The 22418-nt window shown below is 47.2% G+C and overlaps 2 protein-coding genes and 2 long non-coding RNA genes across 7 annotated transcripts in view; 2 read left to right on the forward strand and 2 right to left on the reverse strand.

The window, feature by feature from the left end:
- The window catches only part of LOC308576433 (myoD family inhibitor domain-containing protein-like), a 22113-nt gene extending 17510 nt beyond the window's left edge, over nt 1–4603 (reverse strand). The window contains exons 1-2 of one of the 3 annotated variants that reach the window (XR_014003202.1): nt 4585–4603; nt 2967–3168 (exon numbers count right to left, since the gene is read on the reverse strand). The gene's annotated coding sequence lies outside the window, so the exon portion shown is untranslated. Of the gene's footprint in view, nt 1–2966; nt 3387–4584 lie in introns of those variants that run through there. The other 2 variants (XR_014003203.1, XM_081175820.1) reach the window with 2 other exon arrangements.
- LOC308576466 lies at nt 998–7673 on the forward strand. Its single transcript, XR_014003252.1, has 4 exons — nt 998–1236; nt 2049–2134; nt 6830–6949; nt 7582–7673. It is a non-coding gene; the product is annotated as an uncharacterized lncRNA (long non-coding RNA).
- LOC308576464 lies at nt 5530–11136 on the reverse strand. 2 transcript variants are annotated; one of them, XR_014003249.1, is made up of 4 exons: nt 11067–11136; nt 7060–7142; nt 6297–6910; nt 5530–5609 (listed from the first exon to the last, which is right to left on the reverse strand). It is a non-coding gene; the product is annotated as an uncharacterized lncRNA (long non-coding RNA). The 2 variants fall into 2 exon arrangements; XR_014003250.1 differs by lacking the exon at nt 11067–11136 and having other exon boundaries at nt 7060–7588.
- A 379-nt stretch (nt 11137–11515) lies between these two features.
- PCSK1N (proprotein convertase subtilisin/kexin type 1 inhibitor) lies at nt 11516–21660 on the forward strand. The gene is made up of 3 exons (XM_081175812.1): nt 11516–11679; nt 17124–17719; nt 20804–21660. The coding sequence occupies exons 1-3, from the start codon at nt 11629–11631 to the stop codon at nt 21063–21065; spliced, it is 909 nt and encodes a 302-aa protein (XP_081031938.1). The 5' UTR covers nt 11516–11628; the 3' UTR covers nt 21066–21660.
- Nucleotides 21661–22418: the final 758 nt, after the last annotated feature.

The following is a 22418-nucleotide window of genomic DNA, read 5'->3' on the forward strand; positions in this document are numbered from 1 at the left end:
AACCTGAAACTGTTCTTAACCTGAGGTACCACTTTAGCTAATGGGGCCTCCTGCTGCTGCCACCGCATGATTTCTGTTCTCATCCTGAAGCAAAGTTCTTAACCTGAGGTAATATTTCTGGGTTAGCGGAGTCTGTAACCTGAAGTGTCTGTAACCTGAAGCGTCTGTAACCCGAGGTACCACTGTAAAACATTAATTTTTTTTAAAAAAAACTTCCCTGTACAGGGCTGCTTTCAGATGCCTTCTATAGGTTGTATAGTTACTTAACTCCTTGGATCAGGGGTCGCAGAACTCCATCCCCTCCAACATTTCTTCAGTGAAAATAGAGATGTCTAAAGGGACGCGGGTGGCGCTGTGGGTTAAACCACAGAGCCTAGGACTTGCCAATCAGGTCAGCGGTTCGAATCCCCACGACGGGGTGAGCTCCCGTTGCTCGGTCCCAGCTCCTGCCAACCTAGCAGTTTGAAAGCACGTCAAAGTGCAAGTAGATAAATAGGTACCACTCCAGCGGGAAGGTAAACGGCATTTCGATGCGCTGCTCTGGTTCCCCAGAAGCGGCTTAGTCATGCTGGCCAAATGACCCGGAAGCTGTACGCCGGCTCCCTTGGCCAATAAAGCAAGATGAGCGCCGCAACCCCAGAGTCGGCCATGACTGGACCTAATGGTCAGGGGTCCCTTTACCTTTTAAGGAAAAGCGGGACATTCTGGGATCAAAACAGAAATGGGACAGCTTCTGTAAATCTGAGACTGTCCCTGAAAAATAGGGACACTTGGACGGTCTGAAACGCTATTTCTTCCTGCTAGGGTTCTGCGCCTTTAACCGATGAATGACCTGCAGGAATTCAATAGGAGAATCTTTTTCCCAACATGGAGATACAGAGATGGGAGTGAAGAGTCACCTGCTACATTCTACAGGGTTGTCGTGTCAGCTTTCATAGCACATAAGCTGGAGGGTGAGAGAGGGGAAAAATTGGCTACGCTAACCAGTACGCTGCCTGAGCAGCAGGTGTTCAACTCTCCCATCGAAATCAATGAAAAGTGTCCAGATCTGACTTGCGCTCCAGGTTTCTGTATTTCCATCCACAGACAGAAATGGCTCATCGTATAGCAGCAAGGGAGCTGCTGCCTTTCTGGTTAAGGATATGGAGTCAAAATCCAGTCCCGGTGAAGTGGATGGTTGCTGAACATTTGTGCCACATTCAGCCATGCAAAATGGCACTTTTTATATTATAAAAGGTAAAGGGACCCCTGACCATTAGGTCCAGTCATGACCGACTCTGGGGTTGCGGCGCTCATCTCGCTTTATTGGCCGAGGGAGCCGGCTTACAGCTTCCGGGTCATGTGGCCAGCATGACTGAGCCACTTCTGGCGAACCAGAGCAGCGCACGGAAACGCCGTTTACCTTCCCGCTGGAGCAGTACCTATTTATCTACTTGCACTTTGACGTGCTTTCAAACTGCTAGGTTGGCAGGAGCTGGGACCGAGCAATGGGAGCTCACCACGTCGCAGGGATTTGAACCGCCAACCTTCTGATTGGCAAGTCCTAGGCTCTGGTTTAACCCACAGCGCCACCTGCGTCCCTTTTATATTATAGAGCCAATCTACACCCCTCATTATGGGCACACCGTCCGGAGACTGGGCAGCACAACAATGCTCACCCATTTCAGGGCTGCCTACACACCAAACACTTAAAGCACATGACTTTCCCCAAAAGACTCCTGGGAACTATAGTTCCCCCTCACACAATTACAGTTCACAACACCCATACCCAACTACAGTTCCCAAATTTTTGGTGTGGGCTTTAAATGCATGATGGTGTACATATCTTAACTCTTTATAATGCCTAACCCATCATAATTTCCATTTGTTCCCATACACAGATTCTCATAAGGCCCTGCTCTAAGTTAGTATTGAGGTCTCTCCACCAAGCCCCCTTCCCACTTTTCATGCTGTTCAGATTGCATTTAATTTAGCTGTATTATGCTGCACTACAGATTGCTATGATCCATTGCCGATATTTCTTCTTATTGTTTTTATTCACCGGGAAGGAAGAAACGGCAAACAACAAAAATATTAACAAACAAAATGATGGTGTCGGGCTATTTAGAGAAGATAGACCTCTAACTTCAAAAGGGCAAGTACAATATTGATTAATGATTATTTTTTAAAGTAGGGTTCACAGTACATCCAAGACCCCCGAAAAACTTCAGATGCAGAGGCCTCTTCTCAACCATGGTTATACATCATGCTTCTGGTATTCCCCCCCCCCCCCCACAGAGATACATTTTGCCAGGGTTCTTTGCAGCAACATAATTTGGTTTAATGGCTGTTTTGCCTGCCCCTTCAGCATAACCAAGTATTTTGGGTTTGGTCTCCGCCGCCACAGAACACGTCTAGATGAGCCCATGGTAATTACAACCACTTCCCAGGAGCATATGAAGCTGCCGAATACCAAGTCCATGCAGCCCAATACTGTCAACTCGGACTGGCAGCAGCTCTCCATTGTTTCAGGCTCTCCCCGCTCCAACTGGAGATGTCAGGGATTGAACCGGGGAGCCCTAATCCTACAGTGCAGCAAGTAATGGTACAAGCAGAGATGGCTTTGCTCCCGAGGTGAGATAAATGCCTCTTTTAAAGCAAGCTGTTTGAGCAGGAAGATTCTGGATTCAAGAAGGCAGATTGTGCAGAGACCACAAGTACCTTGCAAAACGCTGACTAAATAATAAAAGAATACATAGCTTTCATGCAAAGATTAGTGACATGCTAAATGGCATGCAGAAGGAATACCCCACCACAAGAGATAAACTTCCAGACTCCTGTCAAAAGGCATGCAGGGAAGCCTTCTGGAAAGAGCTGCCGGGATCACACTCATACAGGGAAATGTCACAATTAAGTACAACAGAACCGGGTATTAGGAGGGCGATAGGTGTTGAGAGAATCTGGGTGCCAGCAAAGCCTTGATTTACCTGCAAGCAGCTCAGAGGACAGGAATGGACCCCGGGTTCCCTTCTCACTCCTCCACAGCACTTGGCCACTCCAAACACACTTGCCGTTTGGCACAGGCTGCCCTCTCCGCCTGCCTTTCACACTCGGTCCATTCTGGGCTGGCTGATGCTCCAGCTTGTCTGTCTGTCGTCATAACATCCTGACTGTAGCTCAGCCCGATAGCTGGGGAGGGAAACAAAATAGCCGAGGCTATCACACAAAATAGCCACTCCCCTGCGCCTGCCTGGGCTGGGGTCCAGGGAGTGGGTGGGCTAAATTCAATTTGAGAGAGCCGTTTTATCTCTACACGAAACGCCACCAGGCCAGAAGCTGCTCCACCCAAGGGGCCACTAACACTGATCAGCGCCTGGCATAATAAACAGCTGCCCCCCCCTCCAGAAGCAGCAGCTGCACCTCCATATATATATTCTCCTGCTACAGAATATAATCCTCCCAAGCCATTTTGTTGCCCGAGGCAGAACAAGTTTTGCATCTTGCTGTGTCTTAGGGGAGAACTGGGTTTTCTTCTTAAGCCTGTTCCCAAATTGCAGACCCTTTTTATGTTCCCTAGTATCAGGGGTCAGCAAACTTTTTCAGCAGGGGGCCGATCCACTGTCACTCAGACGTTGTGGGGGGCCAGACTATATTTTGAAAAGAAAAAAAAAAAAACGAATTCCTATGCCCACAAATAACCCAGAGATGCATTTTAAATAAAAGGACACATTTAAATAAAAGGACACATTCTGCTCATGTAAAAACACGCTGAGTCCCGGACCGTCCGTGGGCCAGATTTAGTTTGCCTACCCATGCCTAGCATTATTGATTTGTTACAGTCTTGCCTTGCCTGTGCTTTGAGGGGCACAGGGCAGCAATCGTGGTTTTTGCCCCTTCCACCCCGTTTTGTCCTCACAACAATCCTGTAAGGTAGGTTTGGCCAAGAGACGGTACAGATTTGAAACCGAGTCACCCCAGTCGTTGTCGGGAGCTCTGGCCACTGTGAAGCAAAGGGAAGGGAACGTACCAGTTTGTGAAAATGAAGTCTATTCAGTCACTTGTACTGAATGAGTTGAAGAAAGAAATGGGCTGGCACAACTGTCCCCATTCTATTGTCCTCAGGGTGAAGAGAGAGCCCACTCATTAGGCAAGGTGAGGTGACTGCCTCAGACAGCAGAATCCCAATGCAGATCTTTCTCCCCTTGCCCTTGTTCCCGATGGAGATCTTCCCTCACCCCTTGTGTTATGTACTGAGTTGAATAGGATCCAAACTGCAGCAGTCTGATTGGTCCTAGAACAATAGGATTCAGAATGCAGCAGTCTGATTGGTCCTAGAACAATAGGATCCAGAATGCAGCAGTCTGATTGGTCCTAGAACAATAGGATTCAGAATGCAGCAGTCTGATTGGTCCTAGAACAATAGGATCCAAACTGCAGCAGTCTGATTGGTCCTAGAACAATAGGATTCAGAATGCAGCAGTCTGATTGGGGCGGTCGGGAAGCAGCTCCAGGCTCATAACCTCTTGTGCGGGTGCTGGGTCGGGGCCTGTTTCCAGTAGTGGTAGCCTAGCATGAAATCACTTTGCGACTCTGAGTATATTTCACCTTGTTTCCCGGTGGAGAGAAGGGCGCCATTTGGGATACACCTCAGGGGCCAGAATGTCTTGGGTCAGCCCTGCACACTGAGTAGCCCCCGTCATATGACTATTTCCCTACTCCACAGTCTGGGGATAATAATGTGATGATTACAATGACGCGAAACACTTGGAACATTTAGTAGGAACTGTAGCATATCCGTATTATTTCCGCTCCCAAATGAGCTCCCCAAATTACTACAGTATTTTCATATGGGACCTAAAACTTAAAAATAAAATAAAATTGTAGATCAGTGGATCTTTTTATATAATAGCTCTCTGTGGCTTTCTGGCTTCCACCTTTCTTTTCAGGCATCCTGCATCTATTATTACAGGAATGGAGAACCTCTCTCGATTTGGCCCCCCTCAGGACTCTCGCAAAGCCACTCCCCCCTCCAACCACACCCCTCACCCACTGTACAAAGGGCAAATTTTGATTCATTGCCCCACCCACTTCTGCCTCTGGCCCCTCCCACCACTGGCATGTGGCCCCTAGAAGGCTGCTCAGAAGAGAATGCGGCTCTGGGGCTTAAAAGGGTTTCCTGTCTGCATTTGACGTTTTCTGCTTCTGGGCATTCCATGCTGCTAAACCAAATGGTTGCATAGCAGCCCAGCCTCAAAATGGCGCCCTCCTGCCTGCCAGAGAAGAAGCGGTGAGGGAAGATCTACATCAGGAAGAAGGTGGGGTGGTGAGGGACATTGGGGTTTGCTGTCTCGGTGGACCCTGCCTCACCTTGTCTCTTGGGTGGCCCTGATAGCAGCCAGATGGCTCTCACCTCAAACAAAGCTACGCGCATGAGCTGAGGCCTATGGCTGGTTCTGTTGCTCTCAGTGAAAGACGTGGCCTTCCGTTTCCATGTGGGCCACAGCATCAACATTTTTTAATAGTAATAAAAGGTAAGAAATTATTGCTTACCAGCAGAGGGCAAGGGAAGGAATCAGGAAAACAAAAGTCTGTGCTTTGAGGGGCAGGAAGATGCAAACAGGAAGGGGGACCTAAAGAGGGGGGAAATGATCAATGCAGTGCCTGGAGGAACAAGCATGTTCTCCAGGAATTTATCCATATTTCCCCAGCTATTTATGCAGAGTTATTATTATCCAACAGTGCTGGCTCCAGGATTTGGGGATCCATCAAGTGTGGCAACCTCAGTGGACCTCCCTAGCCCGTAAGAGGAGGGATGTGAACACTGAGAATGCTCTTTGCCATCATCTGATCTTCTTGGCTATTCTGTGCAAAATGGAAGCCCTGCTGTGGTGGGATGGACACCTGTTGTTTTGGGAGTCCTGGCAAATGCCCAGCCTTGCCACGCTCTAGAGCTGGCCCTGTTCTTCAATTCTGGGAGACAGATGCTTTGGGGATAGCTGGCACTGCTGTTTTGTGCAGGATTCCTCACTTAGCTGCCTTTGGGGTATGACCAACAATCCTCAGCCAGCACACCCACTGGTCAGAGATGATGAAAACTGTAGCCCCAAACATCTGGAGAGTGTTGGAGAGAGAGGTATGGAAGAGAGCTCTTACTCTCTCATAGCCGAGTTAACACAATGGCGATTGTTCTAAGCACATTAAAACTTGGTTAGATTCTACATCTGCCCTCATCCACCTTTAAACGAATGTTCCCCATAGAAATACTTAGGCTAGAATAAATCACAGACACCTCGCAAATAAATGAATATTTTACTCACAGCATTTCCAGAAGTATCAAACAAGTCTCTACACGTTGACATTACAATAATCCAATACACGTTGGATTAGCAAGGATGCGTGCTATAAAAATCTCATTTTAGGGAGATTCAGTTGACTTGCAGGGAGCCCAGGTCGCATGGCTTCTTGTTTGTTCCAGGAAGCACAAAGAGAGAGGGAAAAGGTGGCAGAACCTGCTAAGAGCCTGCTAAGCCGCATCCACTGGTAACCTAAGCTCAGGTGAACCCTTGTGAATCAATAACTGTATATTATAAAAGAAGGGAACCATCTGGGGATGGCTGGTGCAGGCAGCACTAAGATAGATAGACCAATGGTCTGACTCAGTATAAGGTACCTTCCCATTGTCCAAATTGCTTTAGATCAAGCAACTGTTTCAAGATACAGGAGCAGAGAGTGGTTTTAAAAAAGAGAAGTTGGCAACCGTAGGCCCTGATCAAAACAGTCGCCCAAAAGGAGCTGTGTGACAGCATTTGACAATGGAGTTCTCAGGATAATTATTTCCCCCACCTCACAGGGTAGCTGTGCCATCATCACCCACTGAAGAGCATTCAAGGGGTTGGCTGCGGGGAAGCGATGTCAGGCAGTTCGAAGAAAGCTGTGTGGGAGACCAAAAGACACAACAGCAGCATAAGAGGTAATGGATTCAACCATAAGTAATTCATCCCACTTAGGAGAGTGTGAGAGCCAGTCTCCCAGGGGTGGGCTATGCCTCCCAGAGCCCCAGGCCAGGCTAGGATTACTTACAGAGCCATTAACTTGAGGCGGAATGGGAAACAGGCCAGGAGAGCTTGGCATCCACTCACTCACACGCCCTTGCTTGCTGTAGGCTGGAAGAGAGAAGGGGCATCAAAGCCAGCTGTGGCTTGACAAGGAGAGCAGGGGAGGGACGTGGGGACTTGTGGGCTGTTGACAGAGGGGCTTGGGCTGGAGCGTGGCTGTGCTGCAAGTGGTCTCCAGAAATTCTGCATCTCTTTGGATCCCAAGAGCAACATTGGAAGTGGGGACGCATCTGTTTTATTGCAGGCTGAGTCCAGGCCAATCCCATCGTGCACCACACCTGCCTCCTGCCACAACCCGCTCCAATTCCTAAATGAGTCATTACGTCTCCATGGCGATGGATGCAGCAGAAAGCAAAATTGCAATAACTGTTTGGGAGAAGAGTGGGGAGGGCAGGACAGAGAGCGCATAAACGAGCTTGCGTTGCAAGGGGTTGTGAGAGATGACAAGGCACAATATTCCAAAATCTACTTTGTGTTTTTACTGAAGGTCCAGTATACATTTGAGAGACAATCGCCATGAGGTATGCTGTTGTTAATGCCTTCCTTTTTCAAAACAGAAAGATGGATAAAACTAAACAGGATAAGGATGGGAGACAAGGTCTTCCAGAAAGCATTGTTTCCCTCAATACAAAAAATAGAACTACAAATTCGAACAAGCATAGTTAAAAGAAGAAAATTATTGTTTAAAATAGAAGTACTGTTGTGAATTTGCTGTTGGGCTCATTCCTAATCATCAATCCCTATAGTTTTGCTTAAACTGACTTTGGATGAGAATCTGGGATTTGATGCAAAATAGCTTTAAGACCAAATTAGACCTGGTACGTATTAACTGCAATTAACAGTTCAAGTTTTATTTGTTTATTTAATGCAACTTCCAAGCTCTCACTGCCCAACAGGATCAGATGAATGGGTTTTTAAAAAAAGCATTCCTTCAAGCTGATGAAAATGCTGCCCTGCTCTTAAGCTGCTATTTACCCTGGAAGGGAAGCTTCCATTGCTTTCCAAAGTCTGTAGATATTTCCTGACTGGTCCATTCATCTCCAGGGCTGGGGATGAGATGAGTGCTTGGGAGGCTGCCTGGAGTTGTCTGAAGGCTGGGGAGCTGGTGGTAGGAGTAGCAGATTTGCCTCCAAGTAGCAGTACCTGCTGTTTGCCTCCACTCAGACTCCTGCCTGCATGTTCATAAATGAAGGAAATATTACAAAGAGACCATAATAAGTCTCTGAACCCAGTAGTGTTGCCCCTGGAACTTTACTGCCACTCAGCCAAAAGAAGGAAACTGTTGCAAAGAGCATGCTGGCCAAGGTTGCATTTTCTAATATGAGCCCAGATCACTATTATTCCCATTCTACAGATGGAAGAACTGAGGCTGACAGTGATTTGTTCAAGGCCCCTCCAGCCGTGGGCAGACTTGAACTGACATCTCCCAAGTTAAACTCCCGACCTACGGAGCCACAGACACTTTAGATTTTGATCGTACTTCTAGCCTGCAGTATTCTTGTGATCCCCGGTCTGTGTCTGTGTACGGATTGGGAAATATAACATTAAATTGCATTTAACTGGAAAAAGTTCATGTGTCGAATGAATTACACCCCAGATTTTTCATCATAGTGAAATAGGCAATAATAATAATTTAATAACTTTATTATTTATACCCTACCCATCTGGCTGGTTTTCCCCAGTGCTAAAAGTGAGATTATTGCTTACCTAGGCAAAAACCAGCAGCTTCAAGACTGTAGCCAAGTCACAAAGCCCTACCCTAGTGTATTAATATTTGTGTTTGTTTGCAAAACATTAACATATAAAACACTTTGACTTAGCCTAATATGAGAGCTTGGCATGTCATGGGGATTTTAATGTCACGTTCGTGGCAGTGTGTGCTTAGGACTGAAGCCTTAGATGTTCAGAAACTGGACACAGGATGCAAGAATCATCTCTCTCTACGTCTGTCTCTCTCTCTAGGTGGGTGGGTCTAAGTTCTCCAAATGTCAAGACAAGATGAACCCACCATTAAGGAGAGAGAGAGAGAGAGAGAGAGAGAGAGAGAGATCTGGTTCCATCATGTGCAGATTATACACAGGAGGAAAACGTATCACTGGCCTGAAGGGGTTGAGGGTGGATGCAGGAAAGGGAGGGAAGGATGGATACACTGGGACTAGAAAATATAGGTTATGGAGAGCAGAGCAGGGATGCTGCTTTTAAGGTGTGTGTCCTCGCTCCCCAGTGTGGAGAGCAGTGTTGCTTAGAGGGAGCTGCCCAATACATTTCCTTGACAAAGACAAGGGAGCAGACCTTCTGAGATCTGCATCTGAGATCCCCTCTTGCTCATTCTGCCCCAAAGCCCAGTCCTGATGGCACCTACTGCGTAGTTTGGTTGGCTCTTCCAGGAAGTGTCCAGGAAGTCTGCCACCCGCAGGAGCTGAACCCACACTGGGCTTGGTAGTGGTGGTGAATGCTTGAAACCAGATTCACTCTGGAAGACACTTGAGCTTGCTAGACTCACTTGGCTTACGTGTATTCTGCCTCAAGGGTGCTCCAGTATCTATGCCGTTTGAACGTCTCCAAGCTGGAGTTTTATTGTGGGTTTAGCCTGCAACATATTCTTGACACAAAAGCAGGACAAAACACAGAACATTTGTGGTATGGAAAGTTACGGGATTTCAGCAGGAAGAACATACGCAGCTGGCACTCATTGGAAACGACAACAAGAGCGGCAAGAGTATTGTTAGCCTAGAAATGGAAGCAAGAAGAAATTCCGATGAAAGAAGAATGGCAGACAAAATCAATGGACTACGCAGAATTGGATAAAATGACAGGAAAGATTCGAAACCTGCGGGACCAGAGATTCACAGAAGATTGGAAGAAGTTTACGAATTATTTGAAGAGCAACAGTAATCAACAAATTACGTTAGTAGGACTACAAGGAGTTTTGTAAGGAGAAATAGATGAAATGTTGCAAAGTAGAAAAATAATAGAGATATTAGTTATGAGATTTAAATGTAATAGGGAAAGTAAGAAATGTATATTAAGTGATTAGATTGGAAAATTTTCAGATGTGATTGATGGAAGAAAAAAAAATTGTATAAGATGGACAAGTACGTTTAATTACTGTTGAAAATGATATGTTAAGAAACTAATAAAAATTTATATATATAAAAAATGGAAACGAAGCAGAATATCCATCCCAAAGCTTTTGCAGATAAGTACAAATAGCATTGAAAGTGGAATTGTGACTAACCACAAGAAGCACAAATCACCATGAATGCAGAAATAGCCTTTTAGAGTTGGCTGGTATCTTAAAGGGGACAACATATTGGATGCGAAAAGCTGCCTGGCCACAAAACTCACTGGATGTTCCTTGGATCGGTTGGTAACTCTCAGCATTATCTACATCTCAGGGTTGCTGTGAATTTAATATGGGGTGTCCCTAACCCACCCTTTGTGGGTGCCGTGGGTGCTAAAACATTTTAAAAAGTAAAGGAAAAGGAGATAGGCTAAATGAGGCACTGGAAGGAAAAAGAGAGCATGAAAGGGGAATATAATGAGGGTTGGAAGGTTGGAAGCAGGAGGTGAAAATAAAAGAGGTTCCTGGACACTTTCCCCTTCATTTAAGTTCTCTCTGAGTAAGTGGGAGGGTGAATGCACTCTACACATGCTCAGAAACATTTGGTTAGCATTGCTCTATCTATGCCAGAGAACTGCAAAGCGCCCTGTGCTCTTTGGATAAATTCAATAAATTGATTTTAAATTTAATTTAATGAATTTAATAAATAACTAATATAAAATTAAGTAATAATGCACCCCTTTTCATGGCAAGCAGGCCAAAAGTGAGTTCTGTCTGAAATTAAACTCCACAGAGAGTGGGGTGGAGCTGGGGAGAGAGAAAGAGAGAGAGAGAGATTAACAGTATGACTCCCTTCAGGAAAAAGGTTTGTTCTTTAAAAATAACAATAAAACAAAACAAAGCCACACCTTTCTACACAGTCACGGAGGCTGTGCAGATCGCTTGGCGCTGAAAGGGATGCACTTTGCACGCGCTCCGGGGCACCGCCTTCCTCGTGGTGGCCCCTGTCCTTGGCCGGTGAAATCGGAGGCGGAGGTACCGGCGTGGCCGTGCTTCTCCTCCCCCCGCACCCCGCCAAGGGTGTCAACTTCGATAAAATATTGGGTGGGGGGCAGGTAAGCCTCGCCCCGAATAATCAATCATAAGACGTGGCGCACACAAAACCATTTGAAGGAGACAATGCCCATTAACTTTGGGGTAGGGCTCAAATATGCTCAAATGTTTTAGGAGGGGGGCGAAGGCACCTCGCCCTCCCCCCGCTGGCTCCTTACATGCCCCCCGCTGTCCTTGAGCCCCGGGCGCGGAGCGATGGGCAGAGGCGGAGCCCGGCGGCGAGGCGGAGCTCCGGCTCTTGTCTGGCGCCGCCGCCGCCTCCTCTGGCGCAGTCCGGGCTCGGCTCCGTCGCTCGCTTGCTGTCGCCGCCGCCGTCGTCTGGGCAGCCTCGGCCTCCCGTCCAACCCAGAGGGAGCGATGGGCCCAGCGCTGCTGCTCGCGCTGCTCTCGGGCCTCGGAGCCGCCAAGGTAGGCGATTCGAACCCAGAACCGGCGCCGGAGCATCAGTCCGCCGGGCGGGCAGGATGACCGGGGGGACGCGAGCCACTTGCGGGATGGGCGAGCATCCGCGGAGGGGGCGAGGGATCGGATATCGTGCGTGACGGGTGCCGGGTTATCTGGGGACTCCACACCCAGAGGACACGTAGACGAGCCCCTGGCCCTGCGGCTTGGCTTCCTTGCTGGAGCGATCCAGAACCATTGGGCTGGATGGTTCTGTGGCACCTTTCTGTGGCGCACCTGCTTTTCTGCCTCTGCGCAGCCAGCCGCGCTCTGGAGGGCGCGCATCTGATTTCTGTAGACGACTGAATAGTCGTCGTTTTCAGCCCAGGGAGAAAGGAGAGGCGTGGGGGGGCACCCAAGAGCCCAATTAATGGGGCACTGTGGGCATGGGGGGGATGAGAAGCGTTCTTCATCTAAATGATGGTGATCTGGAATAAGGATGCTCTCCAAACTGTGCAGGACATCTGGCAATCTGTGTGTGTTTCTGTGCTGGGAAGGAAAAACAGCGAGTCATTTGTGCATCTTTTTCACCCGCCGATCCAAAAAAAGGCGCTCGTGTGTGTGTTTCTGCGTGTGCTTGTGACTCATGCCTGTTCCCTCTGTGAGCAACTGGGGGCTTTTGTGGGTGGAAAGGTAAAGGATGCGTTACGAATTCAGCTCCATCGTTTCCAAGAATTACGCACAGCAGAAGAAGAGTGTGCATGTGTGCAAAGGGCCGAGCGAGTGCTGGGGGGCGTGCGTTGCTGTGTACAAAGTGTGGGTGCGCGGGACTAAGGATGAGCTAAGGGTGTGGGGCTTTTGTGGAAAGGGTGTGACAGGTGCAAGCCAAATTGCGGGGTGTGTCTGTGCGTGTGATATCCGAGTGGGCAGATCAGTGGCGTAGCGTGGGGGGTGCAGGGGGGGCCGGCCACACCGGGCGCAACATCTGGGGGGGCGCTCGCACTCGCAGCTCTCTAGTGGAAGAGACTCGAGTGCTAAAATCCACGGGTTAGGGGGCACAAATTACTTGCCTTGCCCCGGGTGCTGACAACCCACACTACGCCACTGGGGCAGATGGGCCGCAAAAGTACAGTACACCGTTATTTTTGCACCTGTTATCCATCTGTACAAGACGGAGTGTGTGCGTGTGTGTTTGTGTGTAAAAGGAGGTGCAAAGTGAGGGGTACTGAAATACATGCCGTGTACTATTCGTTTAAAAAAATAATTCAGGGCATGTATTTTGGGGCATTTTATTGAACAAAATTCATATACTAATTGATTGTCAATAGAGCCTCTAAACGAGTTGCAGAACAATAAAACCAGCATTAAAATTAAAACATTTATTAAAATGCCAATAAAAGACAAGAGTTAAAAGCAGGAATGAAAACATATATCAAAGAATACTTAAAATCTGCAATAAACTGGAAACATATTAAGGCACAATTTTCATCGATGGGCTTTTATGTTCGTGGCCTGTCTGCTGTGCGCTGCCACCCATCTCAGCTCTAGGAGTCTTGACTCCTTATTAAGGGGCAGGGGTAGTTTGAACAAAGCCAGAGGCAGATTGGATGTTGCGGGGCTTTTGCACATATGTAGAATGTGTGTTTGAGGTGGGAGAGGCTGAAGGGAGCCCCGCTTAGCTCAGGAGAGCCTCACAACCACCAAAGTGATTTCTCAGTGTACCCAAAGCAACCAGGCTTCCCAGCACCCATCCTCCTGGTGGTTGTGACTAACTCTGCAGGAAGACTGCGGAGGACCATCCACTGTGACACATCCTCAAGGGCTTCTGTGCACATCCTTGCAGAGATGCCCGGCCTTAGTCTGGCCCATCTGCCTCCTCTACTGGCAGATTCCCCCTTGCCCCCATTTCCAGAGGGTCTTTCAGCTCCTGAATCTTGATTACGGCTCAAGTAAATTTCTCCATTTGGGTAGGCGTTAGTCAGCGGAAGTTTGGTTACTGGTCCCCAGATGTGAGATGGGTGCATGGTGCAAATTGATATGTTAATAATAACAATGATGTTAATCATTATTAATGATTAGTAATGCCCTGAAATTTGGCTGCTGTTAGTTACGTAGATATGGCTTATATATGAAGGGCATGTGGTGATTTGCAATAACCAATTTGCAATTGGGAAAAGAGTGTGGCTAGTATAGATCGTATTTGTGTGTATTGGGCTAGTAGGTCAGAACTTGGAAACAGGCTTCTGGTACACACACACACACACACACACACACACACATTCAGCCTTTGTTGTTCTGTCTTCATCAAAGCCTTTTTACAAATGTGAAGAAAAATAGAAAAATGGATGTGATTCTAACCAATTATACCACCTGGAGATGCAGAAATATAAACACCTACATCTACAAAGGGAGAAGCAAAATGCCATACTATGGCAGTCAAGAGGCAAAATAGTTTATTGTGATGTGAGCTTTTCAGTCCCTACAACTGGTCCTGCGAATATCTACTGCCTCACCAAAAAACCATCTCATTTTCTGTCCTTTAGCTGTTTCAGAATTATTGCACTTCCCACAAATCTGACAAAAATCCAGAGTGAAACCAAGAAGAAAAATCTGGAAAGAGTCTAATAGAAGGGGCTCAGGCATAGTCTAGTTTTCTGGCTTGGCTTTTTTATTTTATTTTATTTTATTTATTTATAAGTCTCTATCTCATGTTCTTCTAGACGTCAGAGCAGGAAATGTGCAGGCAGTTTTCGGCTCAATGACTCACTCAAAATTAAATCTGCCTCTGCTTTGTAGTATTCACCCCCACGCCTCCCCTAGCCATGAAGCTGACTGGGTAATGCTTGATAATTCAGCATGCAGTGGTACTTCTGGTTGCGAATGGGATCCGTTCCAGAGGCCCGTTCGCAACATGAAAAGCTCACAACCTGAAGTGCTGTATCTGCGCAGGTGCGCGGCGTGATTTGGCACTTGTGCACATGCGCAAAGCATGATTTGTGCTATAATAATAATTATTATTATTATTATTATTATTATTATTATTATTATTATTATTATTATTATTATATTATTATTATTATTATTATTATTATTATTATTATTATTATTATTATTATTAATACCCCTTCCACCTGGGCGGCTTCCAACAAAGTATGAAAATACAGTGGTCTGTGGGGTTTTTTAATGTATTTTTATTAAAGTTTTTCTTGATTTACAAAGGTATGTGCAAAGTCTCTCATATTTTTGTTTTCCACGTAACAACTTTTTTTTTTTTACAAATCGGTTTCATTTGTTGAGACATTAGGAAGAATAGGGGGAATATGAGTGGGGGTGGGGTCGGGTGGTGAATACAGTGGTCTGTTAAACATTAAAAGCTTCGCTAAACAGGGCTGCCTCCAGATGCGCGTGCTGCACATGCGCGAGCGGCGAAACCCGGAAGTAACCCTTTCCGGTACTTCCGGGTCGCTGCGGGACGCAACCTGAAAAAACGTAACATGGAGCAAACATAACATGAGGTATGACTGTAGTTGCGCCTAAACACCAGGGCTGATCCAAGATGTTTTGCTGCTGGAGGCAGAACAGCAAATGACACCTGCACCTCCAAAAGTCAAGGTGCATCGTGAGCAAGACTGACTGAGTTAGAATCGTAGAATTGTGGAGCTGGAAGGAACCCTGAGGGTCATCTAGCCCAACCCCAGCAAAGCAGGAATCTCAGCTATAGCATCCCTGACAGATGGCCATCCAGCCTCATTGAAAACCTCCAAGGGAGGAGAGTCTGCCGCCATCCAAGGGAGACCATTCCACCATTGAACAGCTCTTACTGTCAGAAAGTTCTTCCTAATGTTTCGTTGGAATCTCCTTTCTTGTAGTTTGGCTCCATTGCTCCGTGTCCGCTTCTCTGCAGCAGGAGAAAATAAGCTCGTGATTGTGGCACCTGAGGCATAAAATCCCACAAATTCATTTCCCTGGGAGTCAAAAAAATGCAACGACCATAAATTCAATAACCATTCGCTGTTCTTTTGGGACACTCAGAATGATCTTCCTGCGGCAGTTACCTCATGTCCTGCCAGGACCTTGTTGGTATCGTTTCAAAGGCTAAGCGCTTCCCCTTGCTAAAACCAATAAGGTCACATCCACACGATATATTTAAAGCACATGGCTTCCCCCAGAGGACCCTGGGAACAAGTTTGTTAAGGGTACTGGGAATGATAGCGCCATGTGGGATAAACTAGTTTCCAGAATTGCTTGGGGGAAACCAGGACTGTCAAAACCATTGTAAATTTGCTTTAAATGTATGGTGTGGATGTTACCCAAGATGTAAAAGTGCTTTGTTTTTAGTTGAATTGTGCCCTTTACCATTTTTGTTTTCACTTTAATTCTTAAGTTACTTTAAACATATTAATGGCTTTTTCATACTTTGCTATTGTTGTAAACAAAATCAGCCCTTCTTCCCTTATGGGGTATCCAAGAGCCCATATGGAGTCCTTAAGTGGGTTCCCTATCGGTAGGAGAAAATAACAGAGGCCAACCAGAGAATATTGAGAAGCAAAGCAGCTAGTAAGCCTGATCTTTATTGATCTGTTGCAACAGGGTGCTCCCCTCACACGCAGGAGGATTGAGGAGGACCCAGAATATAGGTGTGCCTGCCCTATATTTAAATTCCCTTTCCTGGAGCTCAAGACCACCCCTCCATACATCATACATACATCACAGAAGGGGTGTAACCCAAGGCCACCACCCACAAACATCATACCTACATCACAGAAAAGGCAGTCTACAACAGAAATTTGAATGTTGTTGTTTTTCCTGTCTGCCAGGTTATCTGATAATGCCTTTCCTGGTAGTCTGGCCATTCCTTTGAGATGGTGATTACCCAATTGCTGAGACAATGGGAAGGTTCCCTCACCCCCTCCCTCCTTGTAGAGAAAACATTTGGTCAGTTTGGGAGTCAAAATGGTTTCAGGACGGTCTTCCTGTGCTGCTCCAGACATGTGGTCCACATATCTATGTACATGCTTGGTTGCTACATTAATGAACATTTATTATATGGTAGTACCTCTGGATGCGAACAGGATCCGTTCCAGAGCCCCGTTTGCATCCAGAAGTGAACGCAACCCGCATCTGTGCGTGTGCGGGTCGTGATTTACTGCTTCTGCGCATGCGCATGACATCACTTTGACCATCTGCGCATGCATGAGCGGCGAAACCCGGAAGTAACACGCTCTGTTACTTCCGGGTCGCTGCAGCGTACAACCTGAAAATACTTATCCCGAAGCTACTTCAACCCGAGGTATGACTGTATATACAAGACTTTACATTTTTTTATTACACTGTTCCATATTGATGTATGATGGCCCACACTGCTGTGGGGCAGAGGTGGTACCATGTCCCCCTCCCTGCGATTGCTGCCAGCCTGACTTCTGACCTTTCCTTAAAATTCAGTTTGCAATCTTTCCCCCTGTTTCTTACAGCCTCTCCCCAGCACAGGGGGCTCCCGTGGAGGGCTGAACCACAACTTACCTGGGGGAGCCCGAAGGGTTCGGCGGGAGCTGCAGGGAGTGCCCTACGAGGCGGTCGAGACTGCATTGGCCAATGAGGTGTATTACCCCGAACTCGTCCGGCTGGCAGCGCTGGAGACAGCCATGTCGTCCCCTGGTGGTCAGCTGCAGGAAGAGCACCTTGCCCAAGCCTTAGAGAGAGCCATGGCCTCCTCCGGTAACCAACTGCAAGATGACCACTTGGCCCAGGCGCTAGAGAGAGCGGTGGCACCGGCCGGGAACCAGTTCCAACCAGATGAACGCTTGGCCCTCGCTCTGCAGCGCCTCCTTCAGGACGGGCATCGCCGGGACCAGGAGTCTGCCTATCTGGCCAACTTGCTCCGGCTTTGGGAAGAAGCAAAGGGGGCCCCGTTGTACCCAGAGTATGATGAGACCGGCTTAGCAGGCAACTCCTTCCCACCTCAAACACAGCGAAATCGCCACTGGGTCCCAGAAGGAGGATTTGAACCCCAAGAGGAGCTGGGAGGGGAGGAAGAACCCACTGGGGAGGTGGACCCAGAGATGCTGAGGTAGCTGGAATGGGGCCCCATTTCTGAGCTAGGGCTTAGCCCCAGAACCTGTTTGGAATGTCATTCTCAGCTGTGTAACACAGGAAGCAATAAAGAAGGGAGTGCCGATGACATAGCTGTCAACTTTTCCCTTTTTTAAAGGGAAATCCCCTTATTCTGAATAGGATTCCTCGCAAGAAAAGGGGAAAGTTGACAGCTATGGCCTATGAGCATGTGCAGAATGCCCACACATCGTCCTCCATCGCAGAATAAACTCAGGCTGCCTTCACACACCTCTCTTTTTATATAGAATATATAATTAAAATAACAAGGTAGTACATTCAAGGAAACAGTTAATGGAACAGGAAGTGGTACATAAGAAATTTCAGTGGCAGTTTATATTTTCACCAGAATCAAGCAGTAAAGTGTTTTCCTGGTTTCAGGTTTCAGGTGTGGGGCTATGTCTGCGTGACTATCTCCACTTTTTTTATTTTAACCATGCATATAGAAAAGTAGCTTGTCGTGGAGAAGAGTTCACCCAGCCCTCTCCCTGGCAAGCTCTTTGTCCAAATGCAGGGAGTTTGTTTTGCAAGAGTAACTCGTTCAGCAATGCAAACCCTCACCTGAAATGGTGTAATCCAGCAATGATGTTCCATCTCTTGTATGATGAACTGGCTTTTTGGAGTATAAAAATAATTATCCAATAATACAAGAAGATTCAAACAATGCTTGGGAAATGCATGGTTTTAAACAACTTGTGCGTTAACACAGCCTGCCCCTGCCTCACGCACATGGAAACAAAGGGCAAGATTGCTAGGCAGAAGAACAAGGTATGGTCTCCAGCAGTTTTACCTTTTTAAAGAAAACCACAGCCTAGGAAATATTCAGTGTAGAAATCTGGACCCTAGAACCGCCTTCTTCAGCCTGAGGTCCTCCTGAGGTCCTGGACTACAAGTCCCCTCTTTCCTGACTGCTGGCCATGCTAGCGGGAGCTGATGAGAATTGTAGTTCAAAGCATCTGAAAGATGCTGCTGGGCCCAACAGCCCCTCCCCCACCTGGATATTCCAGGTAGGTCCCCAGATTTGCATCTGGCGGCTTACATGCAGGTGGAATTCTGGAATTTTAGTTAGTGCACTGCGCAGTCACTAATTTCTTAGTAAGGAGGGAACCTGCTTCACTTTAGGTAGATTTTGGCATGTAATAATTTTAGTAAAATGTAATAAAACTATGATATATAGCAATATAGGACGCGGGTGGCGCTGTGTGTTAAACCACAGAGCCTAGGACTTGCCGATCAGAAGGTTGGCGGTTCGAATCCCCGCAACAGGGTGAGCTCCCGTTGCTCGGTCCCTGCTCCTGCCAACCTAGCAGTTTGAAAGCACATCAAAGTGAAAGTAGATAAATAGGTACCGCTCCGGTGGGAAGGTAAACGGAGTTTCCGTGCGCTGCTCTGGTTCGCCAGAAGCGGCTTAGTCATGCTGGCCACATGACCCAGAAGCTGTACGCCGGCTCCCTTGGCCAATAAAGCGGGATGAGCGCCGCAACCCCAGAGTCGGCCACGACTGGACCTAATGGTCAGGGGTCCCTTTACCTTTACCTATATAGCATTATAGACTGTCTGGGTTGCATCCAGTGCTGTCCTTCCATTTGTGAAAGGCTAGTTGATGCAGCAGAGGCACCTTCTGTGAGTGCAAAAGAGAGGGAGGAATTTCTCCTTTCTCCTACAGCTTCCTGCACTGCCTTCCATGCTATTCCAGAGGAACTGAGCATATTTGTGTGTGTGTGTGTGTGCGCGCGCGCGTGTGTGCAGAGATCTGGAGAAGGATGGCAGGAGGAGGAGTAGACATTGTCTGCTCTCCATGCCCCCTGGATCAAGGAGCCCTTTGGAAGGACAGGGCTGAGTCCAAGTACGGTACTTGCATTTCTCTGTTTGCTACCTTAAGGGAACCTTTCCCCACATCGACTTGGCTGGCGAGGAAAGCTTGTCTTATCAGCTGTAGAACCACAGTGAGCCACAAAGTATTGTGGGACACACACAATGGGAGATGTTCACTGCGGGGGCAAGCTGTTTTCCCTGGAAGTCTGGACACCAGTATCAATATTGTCAGTAAGAAATCTCGGATAAGCTTTCAACTTATCTAAGAAGCCATTATCCTAGTGTATGGAGAAGGGGAAGACTAATCCAAGGAAGAGAAAAATCCAGGTGTTACCTCTGGGAAATCTATTTTCCCCCCAATTTTTTTTATTGATTTTCCACATTTATCACAAAAATGACCTAACGAAACACACAACAAAGAAAAACACATCACACTACAATAAATTAAACACAAAGAAAAATTATTTCTTCAAATACCTAATTCTCATTACATTGATAACTGACTTCCTCGAATCCCCTCTTACTGAATCTCATTATATCACCTGTATAGAAGTTCTCCAAATTCATATTTCTACTGATATTAACTCCTTTCATTTACTAACCTCTTCTCCTTTATTAATTTTCAAATCCTTAGTATTTACTACTACATATTCTTATTCTACCCCTAAGCCTATTTATCATTTCCAAGAATTTTCTATTTAATTTATATCACAATATTTAGCTAAATATTCTTTAAATTTCTTCCAATTCTCTTGTGTCTCCTCTTCTTTCTTGTCGCGGATTCTTCCAGTCAGGTTGGCCAGCTCCAAAAAATCCAACATCTTCATCTTCCATTCTTCTATTGTTGGTATTTCTTGCCAGTTTTTGGATAATAAAAGTCTTGCCGCTTTAGTGGCATACAAAACCAGTCCAACATCTTTTGGGGGGCATTTCCAGTCCTAGTACCTCTGGGAAATCTAAAAGAGCAGACCCCATACTAACCAATCCATGTCTGGGAGTTTCAATGGCATCAACGAAAGTGGGGTTTAGTGGGCAAGGCAAGTATGGGAGGGTATACTTGTATGCCATCAGAAATTGCAACTTCAGTCTCCAGCCTTTTTGGGGAGTGGGGAGATGGCAGGCAACTTTATGAGTCAAGGCCTTTCCTTGGCTCCCGCATAGGATTGTGGGAAAAGGCGGAGAGGGCTCCTTCGTCCGACTCACCTTTTTCTCTTGCTCTTCTTTGCAGATACCTGGTTGGCCGGATCCTGGCAGGAGCGGGCAACCTGACCCCCCAGCGTTTCTCAGCACCTCCCCGGCGCCTGCGGCGTGCCATCTTTGACGGAGGGGACCTACCTGAGCCCCCCAATCTTCTGCGGGTCAAACGACTAGGTGGGGAGGCCAGGGGGGAGCCCCAGCTGCAACGGGTCAAGCGGACAGAAGGGGAAGGGGCCGGCGGGAGGAGGGGGGTTTCTGGGGGAATGCAGAGGCTTCGGTATCTGCCTGAGTAGGAGGAATTGGCATAAAAAAGATTGGGGGAGCCCGCCCCTGCCCCCCACCTCTCTGGCAGTCTCTGAATGTCGGTGGACTGTGACACCTCGTGTTTGTTCCTGCCTCTTTTCTGCCTTGTGACCCCAAATTACTGAGGAGGAAGGGGGAGAGCCTTTCACTGGGCTCCCCAAATCCCAGTTCTGTTATTGTATGGGGAGGGGTCTTTTCCCCGCTAACCTTCTGGGCGTCCTGATTGAAAGCTGCAGTTTGATGGTGATCATATCTCCCATGTCAAATGCAGAGCTGGTGGCCATCTTGGCTTAAAAAAAATATTTAAAAGTGGCTCAAATAACCCCTACCCCCTGATTTTCCTTCTGCCTTAATAGTCCCATTACCTCAACCCTGTCTCTCATCCCTTGCTCCTCCCTTGGCCCACCAGAGTTTCCCCCTGCTTGTGTATGTCCGGTTTGTAAGATGCCTTGTGTTCACCCACATTCACGTTACACAAAGACATATGCGCCCTCTCGCTGATTTGTCACCCTGTTTGATCCTGCTTGTGGCCAGAGTTTTTGGTGTTGATGAATTAATAAAGAGCCCACCAGGTATTTTAATGTAGCGCTGACATCATTGGTGTCATCTTCTCAAAGCTTTTTCAAATACCCTTCTCTCTGTTGAACTATGGAGCCCAGAGGTTCAAGTCTCAATGCCCTTGGGAACTTTTTACAGGACAGGCTTGAGGCAACTCAAAACTTTTGTCCAGTCTCAAGTTTCTCATCTGTAAAACAGGTAAAATATTTACCGCTCTGGAGGGTTCCAGTGAGAATGAATAAGATAAATGATTTTCAAAGCCTATGAAAACAGCTATAAAGGTAAAGGTAAAGGGACCCCCTGACCATTAGGTCCAGTTGTGGCCGACTCTGGGGTTGCGGCGCTCATCTCGCTTTATTGGCCGAGGGAGCTGGCATACAGCTTCCGGGTCATGTGGCCAGCATGACTAAGCCGCTTCTGGCAAACCAGACCAGTGCATGGAAACGCCGTTTACCTTCCCGCCAGAGCGGTACCTATTTATCTACTTACACTTTGACGTGCTTTCGAACTGCTAGGTTGGCAGAAGCAGGGACCGAGCAACGGGAGCTCACCCCATCGCGGGGATTCGAACTGCCGACCTTCTGATCAGCAAGTTCTAGGCTCTGTGGTTTAACCCACAGCGCCACCTGCATCCCTTTTGAAAACAGCTATAGAAATAACTAATAACCAAGGATATCCGGAAACATCCTGTCCTGTGTTTGTCACAACCAGTGCTGTTTGTTCTCCTGCAGTTTGGCTCCCACTGAAACCTCCCTTGTTCATTTCGCTGTCCGCTATTGCCCAAA

This window comes from Podarcis bocagei (genome assembly GCF_964188305.1).
Source record: "Podarcis bocagei genome assembly, chromosome: 17".
Lineage (NCBI taxonomy): Eukaryota > Metazoa > Chordata > Lepidosauria > Squamata > Lacertidae > Podarcis > Podarcis bocagei.

What these genes read in the sequence shown, in the direction of transcription:
- PCSK1N (XM_081175812.1), top strand. Translation starts at nt 11,629, where the DNA reads ATGGGCCCAGCGCTGCTGCTCGCGCTGCTCTCGGGCCTCGGAGCCGCC. An exon ending in CGGGCCTCGGAGCCGCCAAG is followed by an intron (nt 11,680 to 17,123) that starts GTAGGCGATTCG and finishes TGTTTCTTACAG; the next exon opens with CCTCTCCCCAGCACAGGGGG. An exon ending in GTGGACCCAGAGATGCTGAG is followed by an intron (nt 17,720 to 20,803) that starts GTAGCTGGAATG and finishes TCTTCTTTGCAG; the next exon opens with ATACCTGGTTGGCCGGATCC.